Source organism: Oncorhynchus kisutch, linkage group LG17 (assembly GCF_002021735.2).
Source record: "Oncorhynchus kisutch isolate 150728-3 linkage group LG17, Okis_V2, whole genome shotgun sequence".
NCBI classification, from domain to species: Eukaryota; Metazoa; Chordata; class Actinopteri; order Salmoniformes; family Salmonidae; genus Oncorhynchus; species Oncorhynchus kisutch.
The window spans coordinates 45,123,149-45,147,668 of NC_034190.2; the positions used below are offsets into that span (position 1 = coordinate 45,123,149).

Sequence of the window (24,520 nt, forward strand, 5' to 3'; positions counted from 1 at the left end):
AACGAACCCAAAACGCAACACAAGTATGAAGACAAAGAAATATTTTTCTCCCCAAGCTACGGTTTACTAGCTGTGTCGAAGCGGGTGAATTCAAGTCGAACCACCTAGCCTCCACTCCCCATCGAATCGTGGTATCTACACTGTTTCATTCCTACGCTGTGAGCTCTGAGCTACAGAGCTGTCTGTCCTCAGAAGAGCCCTTCCAGAACAAGGGCGAGGGAACAGACTCCTAAGCCAAAAGGACACTGACATCGTGAGAACAACCAAAGAGTCAATGAGCAGCCTGAACGGTCCACGCGGAGAATCCACTGAGACCTTCCTCACGTAATTACATCATTATATTCTGACCCATAAGAGCGGCAGTTTGGGGCAAGGCTAGGGTTAGAATAAGCATAGCTGACAAATTCACCCAAATGTATATTTCTCTCATGTACATTCTCTTTTTCTCTCTCTTTTAAATCCCCATTTTGGGTAACATGCGCCATAGTGTGTTGGCCCGTTATATTAAGTTCTAATCAATAGCCTAGAATGTGTTTTTGTGTATGTATATCTTTTATCATCATTTTAGCTTTCTAGTAAATAAATACTCAACTAAGATTGGTGTGGTACGAACTCATTGGTGAAACCCGGGTCCGTGCAGATTCCAGGATTATGAGACGTTCAGAACAAGACTGTAGAGGTAACTGGTTAATTAACGGCTGTTGTAAAAATCGATATTCTGATATTCTTTGAGTTAATTTGGGAAATATAAACTCAATAAAACTAATTTTCCCATGGTGCCCCAAAGTTAATGAGTTAATAATTGCTTGGTTCAGTTAATCACAGAATTAGAAACCTTTAATCATTAGATGAGCAACAGTCGTCACATTAACTAATACAACGTCACAACACTACTTTCTCTTGTAAACTAAAGACCCGGGGCGGAGATGAGAAGAGAAGGAAGTACCTATTTGAAAGTTAGAAAAAAATTACTAGCTCGTATTTTTTTCTTTAAGTAGCTCTCATTCTAGGAACGGTTGGAGACCCCTGCTCTAGGGCAATTCAGGTGGATGTTAGAGGGCTGAAGAATGTGTTTTGTTTTTCATGTTTTGTGTTTGCTTTCCATGTATTGTGTAATTGATGTGTACAGTATATACTGTAGCTATGTAAAGTGTAATTGTTGTTTATTGATGTGTTCATGCAGTGGCTCATATGCAAAAGAGACCATGATCTCAGCATGGATCCCTGGCTATATAATGGTTAAATCAAATATGCTGTTTATGCTGTTTGTTGGATTGCAATGTTTTATTCGATCAGGAACTAAATTGGAACAAACTAAAGCATAAACTTCAAGCACAGAGAGAAAATAGTACAGACATAAACGTTCCTTGTACTTTCCATGGACGGGAGCTGTCCATATGATGGAGAAATTAGTTCCGTGTTTGTTCTCAGGTCGATCAGGCTGAAGTTAAAACTCCTGTCTCCACAGTAAAGTGCTGTACCTCCCGCCCTTGCTCGCTCTCTCCCTCGCTCGCTCCCAGGGCTCTGTTAATAGATGACAGGTATTGCTGATGATAGTTATTTTCTCTAGTCAGCCATCTTGACAGGATGCTGATGGAAGCTGTGGCCTTTCTCTGAACCGACAGGAGATGAATGAAATCAAGACAACTTAGTTTGGCGTCTACTGTTGCCTAAGTGACTGTTTTCTACAGGATTGGAGATTCTTAGTGTTTTGGTGCAATGCTAGCCCACATGAAAAATACTATAGTATTCTATGGTATAAATACTCTAGTATTGCTATATTTATATACTATAGTATTCACTGCAGGGTTATTTCGGACTCTACTGTAGTATTTACAGTGTTTTTACGGACATGACTGTAGTATACTGTAGTATTTACTGCAGTGTTTTGGGGACATTAGTGTATTAAACTGTTGTATTTACGGTAGTGTTTTTGCAGACATGATTGCTGTCATGTCTGCACTTAAGTGATGTGACATGCTACTCTATAAAATCCTTTCTCTGTAATTAATATTACCTGATTGAGCTAATCATGTAAATGTAATTAACTAGAAAGTCGGGGCACCACGAAATAATATTTATGGAGCAGTTATCCTCCGAATAAACTCTTAAAGACCTAGTAATATTTTACATCAATAGCAGTCAATATCAATTGTCACCTTATTTCAGTCTCATCTGAAAGTTGTAAATTCTTGGTTATCTTCACGAACCCTGGCTAACAAGTTGAATCAGCAATACAAAATTGGGTTTAATTATTTATTTACTAAATACCTAACTAATCACACAGAATTACATATACACAGAATTAATCATACATTGATTACAAATTATGTCATAAAGGAAACGTCCCTAGCGGACGGACCAGGTATGACAGCTGGTTACGCAAAGAAAAGAGGGCTGGGTTTGAGTGAAAGAGGGGGAAGACTGAAGAGCAAAGGGAGAAGCCGTATCGGGCCATAGGCAGCTACTCTATCGTAAATACAGAATCTTATGCATTCTAAATTACCACCCATTTGAAAAAGGTAAATGCAATAAATATTTACTCTGAGCTGCGCTTCGGTAGGTTGGTGGTAGATGGAAGGCCGTGTTGCCCAACAGAGTCCTTATCCTTTGAAGAGTGACTCTGGTGGTGAACGGGAAATGTTGTAGTGTCGTTGTTGTGTGGTAGACGGGATACTCTGTCTGTCCTCTCCTAGCCCACATTTTCAGCTGCTGTTGCTAACTCAACGGCTAAAATGTATCACTTCTGTAGTGAATAAGAGTTCAAAGTTCATGCCATTCGCAACCAAAGCTCACGCTGAGGTTGGCATTGTTCTGTAGTTATTATCTGAACCCTTCTGACATCGGATCGTCATCCTAATGTACCCGGAACAGAAAGTTATATTGTCGAAAAGGCTTTATATAGGAAGGGAGAGGAGGGCGTGTTTCATTGTTTATAACCAATGTCTCTTCACATGAGCGGGCCACTGAGTCGGGCCTAATTCACTCATGAAAACCCAATTCTCACATTTTGGAAGCTAAAATCAAATTTCATCCCCTCCCAAATTAATTTCATATTCAAATTGCACAACAATTCCATGTGAATCTGATAACTATAATGTGTAGACTTTCCACTGTACCATTTATGTCATCCTATCATTGATGAGAATGTCTCAGATGACAACCGAACTGACATCATATTCATTAAGTACCAACGCATTGGATTACCAAAATATGGTTAATTTCCCCCCACCTTCTGATGTTCCCAGAATCCCTGTTTGACAAAGGCTATTCAAGAGTCCCTCTGTAGAGTCAAGAGAGGGGGAAGGGAGTAAGGTATTTATTTATGGGGGGGTCATAAACCTTACCCACAGGCCAATGTCATGACACTGTATTATACTGCTGTATTTGCTATACTGTTTTTGTTTTATTATGTTTGACATAGAAGTTGGTTCTTTCACATTGAGGAAACTGGATAATTACTAAGAGCACAATTTCTATAACCTGTAAGTAGGTAGGACTGACGTCTGAATGGATATTTCAGAGCTTCTGCTCTACTTCTTCGATAGGGTTTAACGGCGGTTTGCATCCAACGTTAATGGTGCATTATTATTAATGGAATCTAAAAATATCATTTAAAAAAACATTGTGGGAAAGGGGGAAAATTACATCATACCAAATATCAAAAATAGACACGTCAACAAACAAAACCCATGCCACTTCTTCAATCACAGTCCATTCCAAAATACATCCCTACACAGGCTCAGGGGCCTGTGATGCAAGAACATTCACCAACAGGATTTCTTGCAAGGCCTCGGCAGTGAAATTTCAGCTGCATTCACAATGATTTCAATTTTCTCTTCTTCGCTTGTGCTGTTCAGTTTATGACCAATGTAATAAATAGTCAAATGTCCACCTTTTTAACATGTAACATTTTATGAGAAACCTTCACTTGTGGTGGTGGCTCTAGAACCTTTGTTTCTTGCTTGCCACTCGTTCCTTCCATTCTTCTTATCGCCTCCAGATAGGTAACAAGCTGGACACCCCTTACTCTTGCCACCTCGATCTCCTTCAGCCTAACAGGGCACTCCAGGAATTTAGGGGGCATGTTCGCCACCAAAATTGCAGCATTTCACATAATCTGGCATACTATACTCTTCCCATCTGCACACACTTGACAGATTACCAAATCTTCTGCATTTATGACACTGAAGGGGCTTGTGCACAAAAGCTCTTACAGGATATCTCATGAATCCTATCTTTATATGAGAAGGGAGAGACTCTTCATCAAAGAACAGTAGTTTTTCTCTCCATCCACCCCTCAGATCAGTCAACGGGCACCAAGCACTCCATTTACAGTATGTCTTCAGTTACAGTATCCTCTGCCTTTTCTCACGCGCCACCCCAGAAATGACCCCCTTGATAGGCGCCTTGCTTTGAAAATCCATACAGGAAACACTCTACTCTGATATCTTTATGAGACTTACGACACGCTTCCTCTGCTAAGCAGGCACAAAAGAAATCTAAATAAAACCACTTCTTGTGACTCTCAACACTTTCCTCCAACACATTCCAGATTTTCCTTGAGACGTTAAATGGATTTCCCAGGTAGTGTTGGTCCAATACCCTCACTCCTATTAAAAACGAGTCTAGGGGGTTTGCTAGCTTCCACCACAACAACTACATCTCTTATTAACCTTCTTCCTCGCCTCTGTACCCTACTCATTCTCACTCTGTGCAATTATCTTCACCCGATTCGCTAGCAGTTTCAAACAAAACTTCACTTTCCACTATCTTGTCAATCCATATCGAGGGCCCCTCTATTACCTGTAGGGAACATAGCATATGGTCTATACTTGGCATGTAGGTTTCTCACTCATGGGAGGCACAAATTGGGATATGGGGAAGGGAATGGGTGAGGTATATGCAAACTGAATACTATAGTTTTTTTGCAGACACTGTAGTGTGGAAATACTGTAGTATTTAGACAGTGTTTTTTTGGAGATAATACTGTATTATTTACTGAAGTATTCTACAGTATACTAAAAAATGCTATAGTAAGGGCTACACATGATCGAGGGATAGTACAGCATGTAGTATAGTATTCTACGGTATACTACACAGTTCTATATTAAGCACTACATGATCGATGGACACTACAGTGTGTAGTATAGTATACTATACTATACTACACAATTATAGAGTAAGCACTACACGATCGAGGGATACTACACAGTGTAGTATTGTATTTTACAATATACTACAAAATGATATAGTAAGTACTACACACGATCGAGGGATACTACAGTGTGGAGTATAGCATTCTACATTATAAATTGGGAAGTTCGATTGGCTAACAGCCATGGTATACCACGGGTATGACAAAACATTTATTTTTACTACTCTAAATACATTGGTAATCAGTTTATACTAGTAATAAGGCACCACAGAGGTTTGTGGTATATGGCCAACATATCACGGCGATGCGAAGTGCCTAAGAACAGCCCTTAGCTGTGGTATGTTGTCCATATACCACACTCCCTTGTGCCTTATTGCTTAAGTATAATACAGTTTACTACAGAATTCTATAGTAAGTACTGAAGAATTCTATGGCAAACTGTAAAAAATTTTCTTGTGGGAGGTGTGAGCGACAAGATGATTTTAGTTTAAATCTGCTCTGTATGTGTCAAGGATTATGTTGCAACTCATTATAATAATACGATCAGATCATTGTGTTCTTGGAGAATAATTACCTGAAGCGTTTCCCCTCCATTTCATCAAGTGACTTTAGCTCAACAAGTTTAACTGAATGCCTGAAATTACTTTAATTGTCGCCTACAGTAAAGTCATAGATACCATAGATACAGTACCAGCCAAAGATTTGGACACACCTACTCATTCAAAGGGTTTTTCTTTATTTTTCTTTATTTTCTACATTGTAGAATAATAGTGAAGACATCAAAACTATGAAATAACACATATGGAATCATGTAAAAACCAAAAAACTATTAATAAACAAATCAAAATATATTTTAGATTTTAGATTCTTCAATGTAGCCACCCTTTGGCTTGAGGACAGCTTTGCACACGCTTGGCATTCTAAGCATTTCACGCTAAGCATTTCACGGTAAAGTCGACACTTGTTGTATTCGGCGCATTTGATTTGATCAGTCAGCTATTGAAAGAGAACATTGCTCTCCATGGCTGCATCTGCTGCAGTGCCACAGGATCCTTTGTCCCAGACACTCATGGTTCCAGCCATTGTTCTCAAGAATAAGGCTGATGGAAGACAGACCAATAACCAACACAGCAGAATATGAAGCCCATCATCAATTCATTAGAAACAGCAGCTTTCAGGTTAATCTGGGAGGGCTCTTTAAAACTCAAGGTATGCTTTCAATTGACAGACATTTGACCATTAGAAACCAAATCTGTTTTTCTCTTCCATCCAACCTTGTTCTCATGGGGCCGGTTGGGGTCGGCGACAGAGATAATAACAGGGATGCACATGTCTTACTTCAGGAAGGAAGGACCACACTAGCCACTCAAATCAAATCACTCATCTATGGTTTGTGTCCCTGTCAGGTGCATCAGTACTACAGTTCTCTACCTGAGGACAGGGTGCCGTATGTGAACAGCCCAGGAGAGAAGCACCGCATCAAACAGCTGATTCACCAGCTGCCCCCGCACGACAACGAGGTGACACACTAGTTTACCTGATACTCTGTGTCTAGTGACTATTGACACATTCACGCAGGTATGGATGATGTGTTTGATAATGATGATGATGGAGTATGTTGATCTGGTTGTCAGGTCCGGTACTGTAACGCGCTGGACGACGAGGAGAAGAGGGAGCTCAAGCTCTTCAGTAACCAGAGGAAAAGGGACAACCTGGGCCGAGGCAATGTCCGCCCTTTCCCACTGTCCATCAGTGGGGCCATCTGTGAACAGGTACACACTGCTGACACAAAACAATCATCACAGAAATCCTACAGCACAAAGAGCAGACACATAGGGGGATCCACTAGGTCAGGTATTCCCAAACTGGGGTACGAGGGTACGTGCAATTCTGTCGGGGGTACGCCAAATAAAAATGTGATTCACATATAAAATAACAATAAAAAAATATATACTGTATAACAATAAGAATTCTTTACATTTTCAAACAGTCCATTTATATTTTCCAACGGGGCTATACATTTGGGTGAGGTTTTCTTCACGCTTGAGTAGCCTCGTTTCACTGCCAAAAATAAAATTCAACCATCTACTGTTCAGCGAAATAGCAACACAATGTCAAATACAGGTAGCTTACTCAAATAATGAACATCCAATCACATTAACCGTTACTCTCTCACAGCTGCTGCTCATTCCGCTTGCTGGAAAATGGATCAATCGTAAAAAAAAATAAGTAAGGCCCGCGTCCATAGAGACACATACCAGCTCTACTGGTAGTACTACTAAGTTGTTCTGCTTCCACGAACACATCCAATGCTAGCATCAGTAATTCTACATTTGTTGTTAGCCCAGCTAGCATAGACACTGACGGTTGTGACTCTGATGCAGCCGAAGAACTGCTGCCCCCATACCCGGGAAAGCACAGAACAACAGACAGAGACATTTGACCATCGAAGAGGCACAAATATGATGAGAAATACATTGATTTGGGGTTCACTTACACTACCGTTCAAAAGTTTGGGATCACTTAGAAATGTCCTTGTTTTTTAAAGAAAAGCACATTTTTTGTCCATCAAAATAACATCATATTGATCAGAAATACAGTGTCGAAAATTTTTCATGTAAATGACTATTGTAGCTGGAAACGAAAGAGGAGTGGATAGAAAGAGGAGTGGGAGGCCCCGGTGCACAACTGAGCAAGAGGACAAGTACATTAGAGTGTCCAGTTTGAAAAACAGATGACTCACAAGTCCTCAACTGGCAGCTTCATTAAATAGTATCTGCAAAACACCAGTCTCAATGTCAATAGTGAAGAGGCGACTCCTGGATGCTGGCCTACTAGGCAGAGTTGCAAAGAAATTCTTGCAAATCACAATTCCAGTGAGTCAAAAGTTTACATACACTAAGTTGACTGTGCCTTTAAACAGCTTAGGAAATTCCAGACAATTATGTCATGGCTTTAGAAGCTTCTGATAGGCTAATTGACATAATTTTTGTAAATTGGAGATACCTGTGGATGTATTTCAAGGCATGCCTTCATACTCAGTGCCTCTTTGCTTGACATCATGGGAAAATCCCCAAAAATCAGCCAAGACCTCAGAAAAAAATTATAGACCTAAGCAAATTTGGTTCATCCTGAAACGTTTGACCCAAGGTACACAATTTTAAGGCAATGCTACCAAATACTAATTGAGTGTATGTAAACTTCTGACCCACTGTGAATGTGATGAAATAAATAATTCTCTCTACTATTATTCTGACATTTCACATTCTTAAAATAAAGTGGTGATCCTAACTGACCTAAGACAGGGAATTGTTACTAGGATTAAATGTCAGGAATTGTGAAGAATTTAAATGTATTTGGCTAAGGTGTATGTAAACTTCCGACTTCAACTGTATATGCATCCTTTCTAACATACCGTTCTCAGAAACCTGTGGTTAGTTATTCACAATTTTTGATGAACAAATAAGGTTTGCATGTACAGTGGGGCAAAAAGTAATTGTGCAAGTTCTCCCACTTAAAAAGATGAGAGGCCTGTAATTTTCATCATAGGTACACTTCAACTATGACAGACAAAATGAGAAAACAAAATCCAGAAAATCACATTGTAGAATTTTTTTTGAATTTATTTGGCAGACTTAAGATGGCAAAAAACAACATTTGAAAGTGTACTGACCCTGGTGCTAGAGGGGGTACGCAGCTGGAGGATGAATGTTTGAAGGGGTATAGGGCTATAAAAAGTTTGGGAACCACTGCACTAGGGGACAGTGCAAATGGGATAAAATCTTTGCCACAGCAAATCAAATATTTGAAAATAATCAGCTTGCCTTGGTATTCTGTTTGATGTCTAATCAGAAGGATTAGCCATAGAAGCCCTTTTGTGATTAGGTCATTTATGCATTAGGTCATGCTCCAGTTTCAACTGTTCTGCCTTCTTATTATTCAAACATGCTGATCATTTATGAACATTTGAACATCTTGGCCATGTTCCAGGTCATGCTCCAGTTTCAACTGTTCTGCCTTCTTATTATTCGAACATGCTGATCATTTATGAACATTTGAACATCTTGGCCATGTTCCAGGTCATGCTCCAGTTTCAACTGTTCTGCCTTCTTATTATTCGAACATGCTGATCATTTATGAACATTTGAAAATCTTGGCCATGTTCTGTTATAATCTCCACCCGGCACAGCCAGAAGAGGACTGGCCACCCCACATAGCCTGGTTCCTCTCTAGGTTTCTTCCTAGGTTTTGGCCTTTCTAGGGAGTTTTTCCTAGCCACCGTGCTTCTACACCTGCATTGCTTGCTGTTTGGGGTTTTAGGCTGGGTTTCTGTACAGCACTTTGAGATATCAGCTGATGTACGAAGGGCTATATAAATACATTTGATTTGATTTGATTTGATTTAAAAAGATTGGATTATTTATATAATGTAACTGGCGTCTTGCTCCCCCTCCCCCTCGGTCAATTCCTTTCTTTGACTCTCTATTTCTCTCTCTTTTCATCTATTTATCTCTCACTCCCTCTCCCTGTCTCCCCTGCCTCCCCTCCCTTTCTCGCTCCCTCTCTCTCAGTGTGGGGGCCAGATAAATGGAGGGGACATTGTGGTGTTTGCGTCACGGGCAGGCCACGGCCTGGTGTGGCACCCTCACTGCTTTGTGTGCAGCATGTGTGAGGAGCTCCTGGTGGACCTCATCTACTTTCACCAGGAAGGGAAGATCTACTGCGGCCGGCACCATTCAGAGATGCTCAAACCCCGCTGCTGTGCCTGCGATGAGGTGAGCCCGGCTGGGCTTAGAGGGCTGGGGTGGTGGGAGGGTTGGCTGGGTTAGCTGGAGCTCAGAAGGTTGAGATGGGGTTTAAGGTGGTGGGAAGTTGGGAGGAGCTGGAGCTGGAGCTCAGAAGGGTGAGATTGGGTTTTACAGGGTAAAGAGTGTTGAGGGATCTCATCCGTCCTTCCACATCTCAGTTATCCAGCTCTGCAGACGTTTTGCTCTGTTTGACTGAGTCTTATTTCTGCTAATGCTAAGATGCGTGCAAGCCCAGAATCTGTCACCGCTTGGTGTCTATCTCTCTCCCCCTTGGGGTTCTATGGTTTGACAGGCTGTTCTCTGTCTCTCCTGCATATTATATTTCATTGTCTTTGCTGATGAGCTTGGTGTCTCTCTAATAGCTTTAGATGATTTTGCTGATGATTATCTTTGCTCTCTCTCTGTCTGCCTGTCACTCTCTCTCACTCTCTTTTTTAGATTATTTTTGCTGATGAGTGCACAGAGGCAGAGGGCAGGCACTGGCACATGAAGCACTTCTGCTGCTATGAGTGTGAGGCTCCGCTGGGCGGCCAGCGCTACATCATGAAGGATGGACGTCCACACTGCTGCCACTGCTTCGAGTCCCTGTATGCAGAGTACTGTGACGCCTGCGGTGAACACATAGGTACATGGTTCTAGATGTTTCCTAAACACAATTTATACATGCTTACTGCACTCTTCTCTTTCTTTCTATTGATTATTATCAGATTGTACGTTTAGACATGGAAATAGATAAATCATGCAAAGATACTTTTCTTCAAAACGCACCTGCATCCTTTTCCTGTTTTTCTGTCTTTCCCTCTGTCTCTGCCACTCTCTCCATTGCTGTTCATCTCCTGCCATCCCACTCAGTCTCTCTTGGTAACTTTATATCAATCCCCGTTTTTCTTTATAGCATTTCTTCCCTTGCTCTATTTTTCACCCTTTCTTTGTCTCTGTGTCTCTTTACATGTATCTTACCCCCTGTCTTCCAGCCTCTCTCTTTGACTGTGTTGTTCCCACACACTATAAAACTCACTTTGTCTTTCTCTGTGTCATTACCGCCATCTCTCCATGTCTCAACTCATTTCATTATTGACATGTTTTTTTGTGTGACAAAACACAATGGCGTCATTCAAGGACCCTGTAGCCGTTAAGAGAGAATAGTCATAAAATCTGAGATAGAAATCCATAGCTTCAAGCATTTGTGACTAAAGCTTATAATAGAAAACATTACATACCAATTTACAGTAGAAGTCATTTGGAAAGCAGCTGTCACTCGATAGCAGAACAGAACACTCAGAGCCATGTGCATCATTCAGCTGTGCTAAGACATGACTGGCTAGGGAAATGAAGGTGGTTATTATCTGCTGCCCAGAATCCAGTTAGACAGGGGGAAGCTATGAGCCATTCAGACCCAGAGGATGTCATGTTGTGTCCAGATGGACCATGTGAAATATTATTAGTTCCCTTGGTTTAGGAGAAGGGCTTTCTATAAATGTATTTTTAAATTATTATATAGACCGCATAATCCCAGTTTTGGGTAAAATCACAATATCAGTTTGTACTGTATTTAATTTCTTCATCCAGTAAATATAATTAAAATATTTTGCAGGCTCATATTTTACAGATTAGCTGTTGGCTTACTGAGAAGTGATACAGTCTCACTGTAGATAATGGGTTTATTAGACTCAGTATGTGATATCCCAACACTGACACCTTATTAGTAGTAAGTAGTAGTATTATTTCAAATTCTAATTGTAACCGGTGTGAAATGGCTAGCTAGCTAGCGGGGTGCACGCTAGCAACATTTCAATCGGTGAAGTCACTCGCTCTGAGACCTTGAAGTAGTTGTATCCCTTGCTCTGCAAGGGCTGCGGCTTTTGTGGAGCGATAGGTAACGATGATTTGTGGGTCGCAGTTGTTGACGTGTGCAGAGGGTCCCTGGTTCAAGCCCAGGTAGGGGCGAGGAGAGGGATGGAAGCAACACTGTTACATAATGACAGGATCTAATCCTTTCCCCAGGCATTGACCAGGGCCAGATGACATATGACGGGCAGCATTGGCACGCCACAGAGGAGTGTTTCTGCTGTGCCCGCTGTAAGCGTTCCCTCCTGGGGCGCCCCTTCCTGCCCAAACAGGGACAGATCTACTGCTCACGCTCCTGCAGCGCCGGACAGGTGAACAACCACCACTTGACTGAATGTTCAGTTGACCATTGTATAGTATGTGTATTTTATATGTATTTCAATTATATGTTATAAATTCTATAAATTCCATCAATCAGGACCCAGACGAGTCAGACTCATCTGACTCGGCCTTCCAGAGTGCCCGCTCCCGTGAGTCTCACCACAGCATCAAGATTCTAAAACCGGAGCGGCGAAATGCCGAGCAGGAGCGTCGCCAGCCAGCGCCCATGACTGATCGTCTATCTGTTGAGGTGGACCCCCTGTCTATCCAGATGGACCGTCTGAGCCTTGGCTCTAGCCAGACACCCAGTCGAACACCCAGCCGCACACCCAGTCACGCCCCCAGCCGCACCCCTAGTCTCAACCAAGTGTGGATGAGCCGGGATGAACCTTACCCCCCAGCCTATGAGACAGCCAACGAGGGCTCCCAGCAGGATGCCTCTCCAACCCCCAATTCCCTGCTCCTGGGCCTGTGTAACCCCAGGAAAGGCTACAGCCCCAGCTCCCACAACCCCCTGCCCCCAGCCCAGAGCCCTGTCAACCCAGGAAAAAGGCCTGAGTCCAGAGCTAAAGTGCAGGGCAACACGAAGCGAACGCCCATGGCGGCACTGAGGGGTCAATCCTTCCAGGACAACTGGATCCACCACAGCCAAGACGAGTTCCGCCCACCCAAGCTGAGGACCCAGATGAGCTTCAACGAGGTGTCCAGCCAAGGCCAGGGCTTCTCGGACAAGAGGAACATCAGCATGCATGGCTTCCAGAGGGACAGCAGGCCCCCCCTGACCAGGACCAGGAAAGCAATGAGCAATGGCATGAGCTTCACAGAGCCCCTCACCCCTCTGGAACAGACCCCCCGAGGATCTATGGAGTCTCTGGCCCTGTCCAATGCTACAGGTACTGTACCCTCTCAACTGAGTTTAGAAGCTACATTGTAGACAAGGGGCTTTATTTTCGGTGGGTGTTAAGCCAGCACAATTGTCAAATGCATGCTCGTTTTGCAATTTCGACCTGTTAAAGCCGGCGCTCTTCTGTTTTCAAACCCTAGCATCAGGATTGGTAAATGACCTAGCTTGCGCTGTGGGTGGGAGGGTTGGCAATATTTGGGGTGTATCCTTAAAAACTTGTGCCAAAGTGCAAATTTCAGGTAACGCTGGTCCCCACGATCTAATGAAACATTCTGGCAATGTTTAAAGAACAAATAGGGCCTCCCGAGTGGCGCAGTGGTCTAAGGCACTGCATCGCAGACACGGTCGCCAGGTGTACAGTGTTTCCTCCGACACATTGATGCGGCTGGCTTCTGGGTTAAGTGGGCATTGTGTGAAGAAGCAGGGCGGCTTGGGTGGGTTGTGTTTCGGAGGACACACGGCTCTTGACCTTCCCCTCTCACGATTCCATACGGGAGTTGCAAGGATGAGACGAGACTGTAACTAACAATTGGATACCACGATATTGGGGAGAAAATATAGGTAAAAAAATTAAATGAGTTCTAGGAACATTTTTGCAACATCTGGCGAATGCTTTATGCAAACATTCTATAATCATCAGTAGGGCTGGACAGTGTGTGTGTCATGAAAACATTTGCCACGACCTATCAAATGTTCTGGGAACTTTCACAGAACCAATTCTGGTTTGCTGGGAAAACATTACAGGTACATTGTGTTTGTTACGGGATTCTTCTGTCGAAGGAGAGGAGGACCAAAATGCAGCGTGGTTGAAATTCATGTTTGTTTTTAATAAGAAAGAGGAGACAATCACCCACAAAACCCAACACCAAACAGGCTACCTAAATATGGTTCCCAATCAGAGACAATGACTAACACCTGCCTCTGATTGAGAACCATATCAGGCCAAACACAGAAACAGACAAACTAGGCACACAACATAGAATGCCCACTCAGATCACACCCTGACCAAACAAAACATAGAAACATACAAAGCAAACTATGGTCAGGGTGTGACAGTGTTATTACATTACCTGGAAACCTACTGAGAATGTTTGGGGAATGTTCTGTGGTGGTTGTTACAGATGTTGTGCACAACATTTTAGTGAATGTTAGGAGAACATACCAATGATATTTCCTTTAAAAAAATGTTTTTAGGATGTTATCATCCTAATGTTAGATAAAACTAGAACTAGAACGTATTGGGAATCTTAGCTAATGTTCTGGGAATGTTCCCGGTTTGCTGAGAAGACTATCATAAAAGGTTTGGCTCATGTGACTGCTTTGAAATAAATCTTAATTACCAAAGCTTTCTTAAAAGATCAAGTTCAGGAGCATCTATTTTTTATATATGTGGGCTATTGTACATTATTTTATCCAGCTACTGTTATTATTTGCATGTATGTAAAAACCCCTCCATGCCCATCATTGAACGAGAGATAGGATGATCCGGTGACACTCGTATTTAAAAACATTTAAGTGAATATCCTGTAATAATAGCTTGTTTTCTGTTTTTTTAGATTAAAAAACAAGCCCTTATTGCAGGGGTTCCCAAACGTTTTTGTCCCATGGCCCCATTTTGATATCTAAAAATTCTCGTGACCCAAACCATGTGAAACAAATGATGTAATTAACAGCCTATGTTTACTTTTTTAATTGGGGCTACGCAGTCAATTGCAAAACCTTCTAACAGTATTTCTGAACTCACCATCATGTACTTTAAATGAGGGGCTATGACAGTCAATTGCAAATTAGTCTGACATAATTTCTCTTATCTCACCAGCACTAACGAAATGGGTGTGCTTAATGCATGTCCCGTCGGAGCTTCTCAAAGTCAGGGGGCGTGGTTGACAGTGCACCTCATCTCTCCTGTCACATCCAACCTGGATCGATATTTGTTTTTAATGCAGACGAGAGTACTGAATCAGTGTACCATGAGTTGCAATGTCACGTTCTGACCTTAGTTCCTTTGTTTTGTCTTTGTTTTAGTATGGTCAGGGCATGAGTTGGGGTGTGCAGTCTATGTTCTTTTTTCTATAATTTGGGATTTCTGTGTTTGGCCTGGTATGGTTCTCAATCAGAGGCAGATGTCAATCGTTGTCCCTGATTGAGAACCATACTTAGGTAGCCTGGTTTCACCTTTGAGTGGTGGGTGATTCTATTCTGTTCAGTGTTTTTGTATTCACCGTTCAGGACTGTTTCGTTTCGTTCTCGTTATTTTGTGTTCATGATAATAAATTACCAATATGGACACTTATCACGCTGCGCATTGGTCCTCCTCTTTTTCCACCAACAACGGCCTTTACAAGCAATGCTCGGAGGGAAACGGCACAGTATTCCCTTTGAGTCAGGAACCAAATCTCCTCCATAGTGACCCGTGAATACATTGTCTGCAGAATGCAGGCACATGACAGTGCGATCAGCTGATTGATTTCACGTAAGGGCATGTCAAATGAGCCAGGATCACAGTCAAATGGATTTCGCTGATATGGTCACTCATCTGTATAATGTTTTTGCATTTGCCCTGCATGCTTGCGTTCTTTTCGTTCAGTTTCCCAAAGATGTCTATTACATGGGAAAGGAGACACATGGTCTGTTCATTACACAGACATTCAACAAAGTGTGTTTATTTATATTCAGTGTGAATGACAACAGTTCCTCTGTCACAAATTCTGCCGAAGTCGGTTCCTCTCCTTGTCCGGGTGGTGTCTCCTAGCCATCACCAATTCATTTTCCATTAGTTTTTTCTTGTTTTCCCACACACCTGGTTTTCATTCCTTCATTACGTGTTGTGTATTTAACCCTCTGTTCCCCCCATGTCTTTGTGTGGTATTGTTCATTGTAAATGCTTGTGCACATTGTTGTTCTGGTGGGCGACGGGTTTTGTACCCATTCTTTATTATTCTGGATGCCGGTGGTTATATATATATATATATACACTGCTCAAAAAAATTAAGGGAACACTTAAACAACACAATGTAACTCCAAGTCAATCACACTTCTGTGAAATCAAACTGTCCACTTAGGAAGCAACACTGATTGACAATAAATTTCACATGCTGTTGTGCAAATGGAATAGACAACAGGTGGAAATTATAGGTAATTAGCAAGACACCCCCAATAAAGGAGTGGTTCTGCAGGTGGAGACCACAGACCACTTCTCAGTTCCTATGCTTCCTGGCTGATGTTTTGGTCACTTTTGAATGCTGGCGGTGCTTTCACTCTAGTGGTAGCATGAGACGGAGTCAACAACACACACAAGTGGCTCAGGTAGTGCAGCTCATCCAGGATGGCACATCAATGTGAGCTGTGGCAAGCAGGTTTGCTGTGTCTGTCAGCGTAGTGTCCAGAGCATGGAGGCGCTACCAGGAGACAGGCCAGTACATCAGGAGATGTGGAGGAGGCCGTAGGAGGGCAACAACCCAGCAGCAGGACCACTACCTCCGCCTTTATGCAAGGAGGAGCACTGCTAGAGACCTGAAAAATTACATCCAGCAGGCCACAAATGTGCATGTGTCTGCTCAAATGGTCAGAAACAGACTCCATGAGGGTGGTATGAGGGCCCGACGTCCACAGGTGGGGGTTGTGCTTACAGCCCAACACCGTGCAGGACGTTTGGCATTTGCCAGAGAACACCAAGATTGGCAAATTCATCACTGGCGCCCTGTGCTCTTCACAGATGAAAGCAGGTTCACACTGAGCACGTGACAGACGTGACAGAGTCTGGAGACGCCGTGGAGAACGTTCTGCTGCCTGCAACATCCTACACCATGACCGGTTTGGCGGTGGGTCAGTCATGGTGTGGGGTGGCATTTCTTTAGCGAGCTGCACAGCTCTCCATGTGCTCGCCAGAGGTAGCCTGACTGCCATTAGGTACCGAGATGAAATCCTCAGACCCCTTGTGAGACCATATACTGGTGCAGTTGGCCCTGGGTTCCTCCTAATGCAAGACAATGCTAGACCTCATGTGGCTGGAGTGTGTCAGCAGTTCCTGCAAGAGGAAGGCATTGATGCTATGGACTGGCCCGCCCGTTCCCCAGACCTGAATCCAATTGAGCACATCTGGAACATCATGTCTCGCTCCATCCACCAACACCACGTTGCACCACAGACTGTCCAGGAGTTGGCGGACGCTTTAGTCCAGGTTTGAGAGATGATCCCTCAGGAATCCATAGCCTGTAGTGTGGTTTTCCACTTTAATTTTGAGTGCCGAGGCACAAATCTGGGGTAGAGTATCAAAACATTTCTGCATCATCAAAGGTCCCCAAGAACACCATGGCCTCCATCATTCTTAAATGGAAAAAGTTTAGAACCACCAAGACTGTTCTTAGCGCTGGCCGCCCAGCCAAACTGAGTAATCGGTGGAGAAGGCCCTTGGTCAGGGAGGTGACCAAAAACTCAATGGTCACTCTGACAGAGCTTCAGACTTCCTCTATGGGGATGGGAGAACCTTCCAGAAGGACATCCATCTCTGCAGCACTTCACTGATCAAGCTTTTATGGTAGAGTGGCCAGACAGAAGCCACTCTTCAGTAAAAGGCAAATGACAGCAAGCTTGGAGTTAAAGACTCTCTGACCATGAGAAACAAGATTCTCTGGCCCTACGGTGAAGCATGGTGGTGGCAGCATAATGCTGTGGGGATATTTTTCAGCAGCAGGGACTGGGAGACTAGTCAGGATCGAGTGAAAGATGAACGGAGCAAAGTACAGAGAGATCCCTGATGAAAACATGCTCCAGAGCGATCAGGACCCCAGACTGGGGAGAAGGTTCACCTTCCAACAGGACATCCACCCTAAACAAACAGCCAAGACAACGTAGGAGTAGCTTCGGGACAAGTCTCTGAATGTCCTTGAGTGGCCCCGCCAGAGCCTGGACTTGAACTCAATCGAGAGACCTGAAAATAGCTGTGCAGCGACGCTCCCCATCTAACCTGACAGAGATTGGGAGGATCTGCAGAGTAGAATGGGAGAAAATCCCGAAATATAGGTGTGCCACTCTTGTAGCATCATACCCAAGAAGACTCAAGAATGTAATATATGCCAAAGATACTTCAAGAAAGTACTGAGTAAAGGGTCTGAATACTTGTGATGTGATTTTCTTTTTTGCAAAATGTTATAAAAGCCTGTTGTGCTTTTTCATCATGGGGTATTGAGTGTAGATTGATGAGGGGAAATCCATTTTAGAATAAGGCTGTAATGTAACAAAATGTGGAAAAAGTCAAAGGGTCTGAACACTTTCCAAATGCACTGCAGTTTTACAAACAGGCATGCGCAATGTAGTTTACAATTGGAGTTACCTGCTATATATCTCCAAGTTTGGCGCTCAGCTCTTTTGCCTGCCAGTTGCTCTCAGTGTATCCATTATAGCACAGTGGGTGTATAATACAATGCGTCCATATTGCAGAGGGAGACATTCATAACTAGAGTGCAGAGGCCTGCCCGCCATCCTGTGGTAGATGGAGCCCCATTTTGTGTCGCCTTCTTGATTGCTAGCTATAGAATCAATTCTTAGTTTCACAGTGTAATCTGACAAAGGTGTTGATGTGAGAGTGTGCCAAGAGTGTGCAAAGCTGTCATCGAGGCAAAAGGGTGGCTACTTTGAAGAATCTCAAATATAAAATATATTTAGATTTGTTTAACACTTGTTGGGTTACTACATGATTCCATATGTGTTATTTCATAGTTGTGATGTTTTCACTATTATTCTACAATGTAGAAAAAGAAAGAAAGAAAGAAAAACCCTTGAATGAGTAGGTGAACAAACTTTTGACTGGTACTGTATATGTAACAAAATAAAGAAAAACCCTTGAATGAGTAGGTGAACAAACTTTTGACTGGTACTGTATATGTAACAAAATAAAGAAAAACCCTTGAATGAGTAGGTGTACAAACTTTTGACTGGTACTGTATATGTATAACCAGGATTTTGGAAAATCTCCCGCTACCTAATTTTCTTATCAGGCGACCCCTAATTTGGGAAATGCTGCCTAATAGGCCACTACCCTACTACAGTATATTGAAAGCTGGTTCAACAGCAATGAGTCTAGTGTCTTTCTTATCCTGGCCTAGGGTGGCAGGTAGCCTAGCGATTAAGAGCATTGGGCCAGTAACCAAAAGGTCGCTGGTTGAATTCCTGAGATGACTTGGTGAAAAAACTGTTGATGTGCCCTTGAGCAAGGCACTTAGACCTTAATGCTCCTCCTGTAAGTTGCTCTGGATAAGAGCATCTGCTAAATGTATTTGTATTTCCATGCATTCATCATGTAGCCTGTTTCTAAATGGTCCACTTGTGAGGCATTATTCACATAGGCCTACATGCAGTGTATAGGCTACTCCATTTGGCTTGTATCCACCCCCGCCTCTTGTCCGGTTATCCAACATATGTGCGGCTCCTCCAAACATATGCAAATGATTCAGTCCTATAACAGCAGGCCTAGGTTATATCTTGCTTATTGATAACGTGCCTCAAACATACAATACAATTTACAGGAGCCTAGTATTTTTTATTTGAGGATAAGTGCGACGAGTAAAGGCCTATACTATACTGAAGCCAATTACAACAACGTTGACTGTCAACACTCAAAACACATTGAGCAAACACTGATATTTTTTTGATTATTTTAATATTGCTGTTACTCGTTATTGTAGCCGATGCTATTTAATAAACTGTATCAATCCACAATGGACTAGGAAAATAATATTCGGTGACCACAGCCGAATTGGAGTTGATGATGACGCAAAGACCATCAATAAGCAACAGAACTTGAGACAACGGCATGCAGTATTGACCAGTGAGGGGTCAAGGACTCGTCACACCTATCATTTATTTATTCATCAAAACCCAGCCCTTTTGAGCCACTGTCAGCAATTGAGTTTATAATTCCCTCAGTGAAAATAGTACAAATATTTGATAATATGATAATAGGGATCATGAATGATTATTTAATACCTTCAGTATCTATATACATGAATAACCTGTGTGTGTATCTTTCCCAGGTAACTCACTGGATGGGGTAAGTAAGCGTCAAGAGCACCTGTCCCGATACTCCATGCCAGACCTTAGTAAGGACTCTGGGATGAATGTGTCTGAGAAGAGTAACATTGGCACACTGGGTTCCTCTGTCCAGTTCCGCAGCTCTGAGTCCCTGACCTCTCGGCCCTACGGGTACCTGAATGCGCCTGTGCAGGTGGGGTACCCCCTGGGGTACTGGGATTCCCCCCAGCCCCTGGCCTTTAAGGGTACAGGTCGTGTGGGCCTAATAGGGAGTAGTGGTAACCTCCGCATGACCCCCATGAGTGAGAGGATCCCTCGTCGTCGGCCGAATGGGCCAGAGCCCATACAGCAACAACAACCAACACAATCACGGCGACGCAAACACCGTGGCAATGGTAATGATGGAAACGGCAACCACCGCAGCAGTGGTCGCCACTACCGGCGTTCTCGACGCTCACGCTCTGACAATGCCCTCCACCTGACGGCCGACCGGGGAAGTCATATGATGGAACCCCCGCACCGTCGTGTTCAGGAGGACTATGACCGTTTCCCCGCCGGCCGTACTGCCCGGGACCTGTTTGGGGTGGAGGGCATAGGAGGGTACAGACAGCAGCCTTACAGACCCTGCCCCCGCACCACCTCAGACCTCACCCTGCACAATGCAGCGGGGGGTGGGGGGATGCAGTCGCTGGGCCTTGGGGGACCACACTTGGGTGGGGAGGGATACGGGGAGGGGGCGGACCCCTGGTGCTCCAGCTGCTCCTCATCCTCTGAGTCTGAAGAAGACGAGGGTTACTTCCTGGGGGAGCCCATCCCCAGACCTGTCCAGCTACGCTACCTCCACAATGAGGAGCTGCGCCACAGATACAGCCCTACAGGGATGGGAGGGATGGGAGGGATGGGGGGCCACCATGGACCCATACATGGACCCCTACATGGAGGAAACCAAGGGCAGCTGCACGGACAGCTCCACATGCGCCAGAGGAGGAAGAGCAAGAACTGCATCATCTCATAGAGAGAGTTAGGGATGGTGAGAATGGAGAGAGAGGGAGTGGGAGGGTGACAGAGAAAAAGAAAGTGAGAAAGAAAGGAAGGAGAGGGAGTGGGAGGGGGAGAGAGAAAGGGGGGAGAGAGAGTATATGAAAGAGTGATCGTGTGTGTGTCAAAGAGAGGCCTATATATATTTGATGTGTGTGAGTTACACAACTAGCTCTATGCTGGGGGGGGGGGTATACACCTACACAGTATGAGCTAATCAGGACAAGAAGCCTGCAATGGAGTCAGGTGACTAACAATTGGCAAAAACATCACATTTGTATTGTTAACCGTTTATTATTATATAGCCCAAGAAAGGTTACGGCATTTGATTGATAAACAGAGTGTGCGTGCGTGCGTGTGTGTGTGTGTGTGTGTGTGTGTGTGTGTGTGTGTGTATGTGTGTGTGTGTGTGTGTGTGTGTGTGTGTGTGTGTGTGTGTGTGTGTGTGTGTGTGTGTGTGTGTGTGTGTGTGTGTGTGCCTTCCACAGATACATAACAGAAATATGGGACTTATTCATAACATTTTACTGCTGTAGTGAATTTACCAGCTGTTATTTAAAACCAGTTTAACAATGTCTAGAAATTGGATTTATGCATGCATAATGTTCAGTACATCAACAAGGAATACAGATAATACAGCAAATAATTGCAATTCATGCTGGAGTTTAGCAACTCTTTAGCATCTTTAGTCTTGAAACCGACAAGGGATAAATTCACCATGTCTGTAAAGTTGAATGAATGCTCCTAAATGACTCAGTTTCAAATAAGTATTGGTACACAACTCCAAGAGCACTAATGGCTGAAGTGCTCACATATTTTATGTACCTACTGGACCTTGGAAAACCACCTGAGTGGACCCTCTCATAGCATTGACCAACCAATGACTTATAATCAGTCCATCACTTACTAAGGAGAACCAAAAACTGTCTGGCAAACACCACAGCCCTCCAAAACCAGTCAGCTGGAAGTGTGATTGTGGACGATGTGTGCTAGATAGATGCCATACAGTGTTGTCGTTTACCTCAGTGGAAACCAAGAGCTGCTGGATCTACAGTATAGTTGGCTAGCAGATTGTGTTATCATCCTGTACAAATAGCCGTTGAACCTAACTACACTGCCCTGCTCTCCACGCTTACCAAGGACAGCTCTAGCCTACGCTCCTTGGCCATTCAGGCACAGTAACGTCCTGTATAGTCCTGTTTTCTCCCGCAACATGCTTTGTTTTTCAACGTTATAATATTACTACTAGATAAAACAAATAATAACAATAATAATACCTGTTAAATGTATATAACAGTAAAATAAATGTTATTTAAGTTTTGGATGTAGTAATGTAAATGTTCTGTACATAATGGTCCTAAATATTTATATATATTTTGTAACTACAGAACCATTATTTGTATAACATGATGTAGAGATAGAAAAGGCTTGCATGTTTATTTGTTGATGTTGTGTCATATTGGAATTAAAGTGGATTTCAATGAGCAATGGAAATGTCACATCTTTTGGTGACACGATAACAATAACAATGTTTAATAGGCCATTATAAACGTTTATAAGTGTATATGAATGCTGTAATGCTGCTTGTTCCAGATTTCTGTGGTTGGTTCTAGCTGGAATCCCATGTTGTTTTGGTTGACTGACAGTCTCCGTTCCTCCGGACACCGCTCCAAATACTGGTGTGGAAATACGATCTGTTCATTACCAGTCTGCTGCTATTGGCTGCCTTACTGGCTGGCTGCTTAGTGATCATACATCAATCTAAACGCAGCAAAAAAAGAAACGTCCTCTCACTGTCAACTATGTTAATTTTCAGCAAACTTAACATGTGTAAATATTTGTATGAACATAACAAGATTCAACAACTGAGACATAAACTGAACAAGTTCCACAGACGTGACTAACAGAAAGGGGGGATCAAAATCTAAATTAACAGTCAGTATCTGGTGTGGCCACCAGTTGCATTAAGTACTGCAGTGCATCTCCTCATGGACTGCACCAGATTTGCCAGTTCTTGCTGTGAGATGTTACCGCATTCTTCCACCAAGGCACCTGCAAGTTCCCGGACATTTCTGGGGAGAATGGCCCTAGCCTTCACCCTCCTATCCAACAGATCCCAGACGTGCTCAATGGGATTGAGATCAGGGCTCTTCGCTGGCCATGGCAGAACACTGACATTCCTGTCAGGAAATCCCGCACAGAACGAGCAGTATGGCTGGTGGCATTATGATGCTGGAGGGTCATGTCAGGATGAGCCTGCAGGAAGGGTACCACATGACGGAGGAGGATGTCTTCCCTGTAACGCACAGCGTTGCGATTGCCTGCAATGATAACAAGCTCACTCCGATGATGCTGTGAAACACCGCCCCAGACCATGATTGACCCTCCACCTCCAAATCGATCCCGATCCAGAGTACAGTCCTCTGTGTAATGCTCATTCCTTCGACGATAAACGCAAATCCGACCATCACCCCTGGCGCGACTCGTCAGTGAAGTGCACTTTTTGACAGTCCTGCCTAATCCAGCGACGGTGGGTTTGTGCCCATAGGCAAAGTTGTTTCCGGTGATGTCCTGCCTTACAACAGGTATACAAGCCCTCAGTCCAGCCTCTCTCAGCCTATTGCGGACAGTCTGAGCACTGATGGAGGGATTGTACGTTCCTGGTGTAACTTGGGCAGTTGTTGTTGCCATCCTGTACCTGTCCTGCAGGTGTGATGTTCGGATGTTACCGATCCTGTGCAGGTGTTGTTACACATAGTCTGCCACTGCGAGGATTATCAGCTGTCTGTCCTGTCTCCCTGTAGCACTGTCTTAGGCGTCTCACAGTACAGACATTGCAATTTATTGCTCTGGCCACATCTGCAGTCCTCATGCCTCCTCATGCCTAGGGCACGTTCACGCAGATGAGGGACCCTGGGCATCTTTCTTTTGGTGTTTTTCAGAGTCAGTAGAAATGCCTCTTTAGTGTCATAAGTTTTCATAACTGTGACCTTAGTTGCCTACCGTCTGTAGGCTGTTAGTGCCTTAACGACCGTTCTACAGGTGCATGTTCATTAATTGTTTATTGAACAAGCATGGGAAACAGTGTTTAAACCCTTTACAATGACGATCTGTAAAGTTATTTGGATTTTTACAATTTATCTTTGAAAGACAGGGTCCTGAAAAAGGGACGTTTCTTTTTTTGCTGAATTTACATGTTCAATACGATGGCCCTGAGCTGACTGCTGCACACATTGACCACCTTTATTGGGTAGTAATGAGAAAATATGTAGATCAGGTTGATTTAATACTGTAAAGATAATTTTATGAAATTTAGCAAGTTAAATCATGCATGCATACATTTTACATACGGGTGGTCCCGGGATTCAAACCCAGTATCCTGGCATTGCATGCGCCATGTTCTACCAACTGAGG

The 24,520-nt window shown here is 43.4% G+C and overlaps 1 protein-coding gene across 2 annotated transcripts in view; it reads left to right on the forward strand.

The window, feature by feature from the left end:
* Window positions 1–22,883, forward strand: part of LOC109908499 (prickle-like protein 2) — a 108,401-nt gene extending 85,518 nt beyond the window's left edge. For both annotated transcript variants that reach the window (XM_031793910.1, XM_020507152.2), the window contains exons 3-9: window positions 6,565–6,678; window positions 6,793–6,930; window positions 9,730–9,933; window positions 10,405–10,591; window positions 11,971–12,125; window positions 12,233–13,028; window positions 20,071–22,883. In XM_031793910.1, the coding sequence (XP_031649770.1) occupies window positions 6,565–6,678; window positions 6,793–6,930; window positions 9,730–9,933; window positions 10,405–10,591; window positions 11,971–12,125; window positions 12,233–13,028; window positions 20,071–21,083 (2,607 nt within the window). In that variant the 3' untranslated portion in view covers window positions 21,084–22,883. The remainder of the gene's footprint in view (window positions 1–6,564; window positions 6,679–6,792; window positions 6,931–9,729; window positions 9,934–10,404; window positions 10,592–11,970; window positions 12,126–12,232; window positions 13,029–20,070) is intronic.
* Window positions 22,884–24,520: the final 1,637 nt, after the last annotated feature.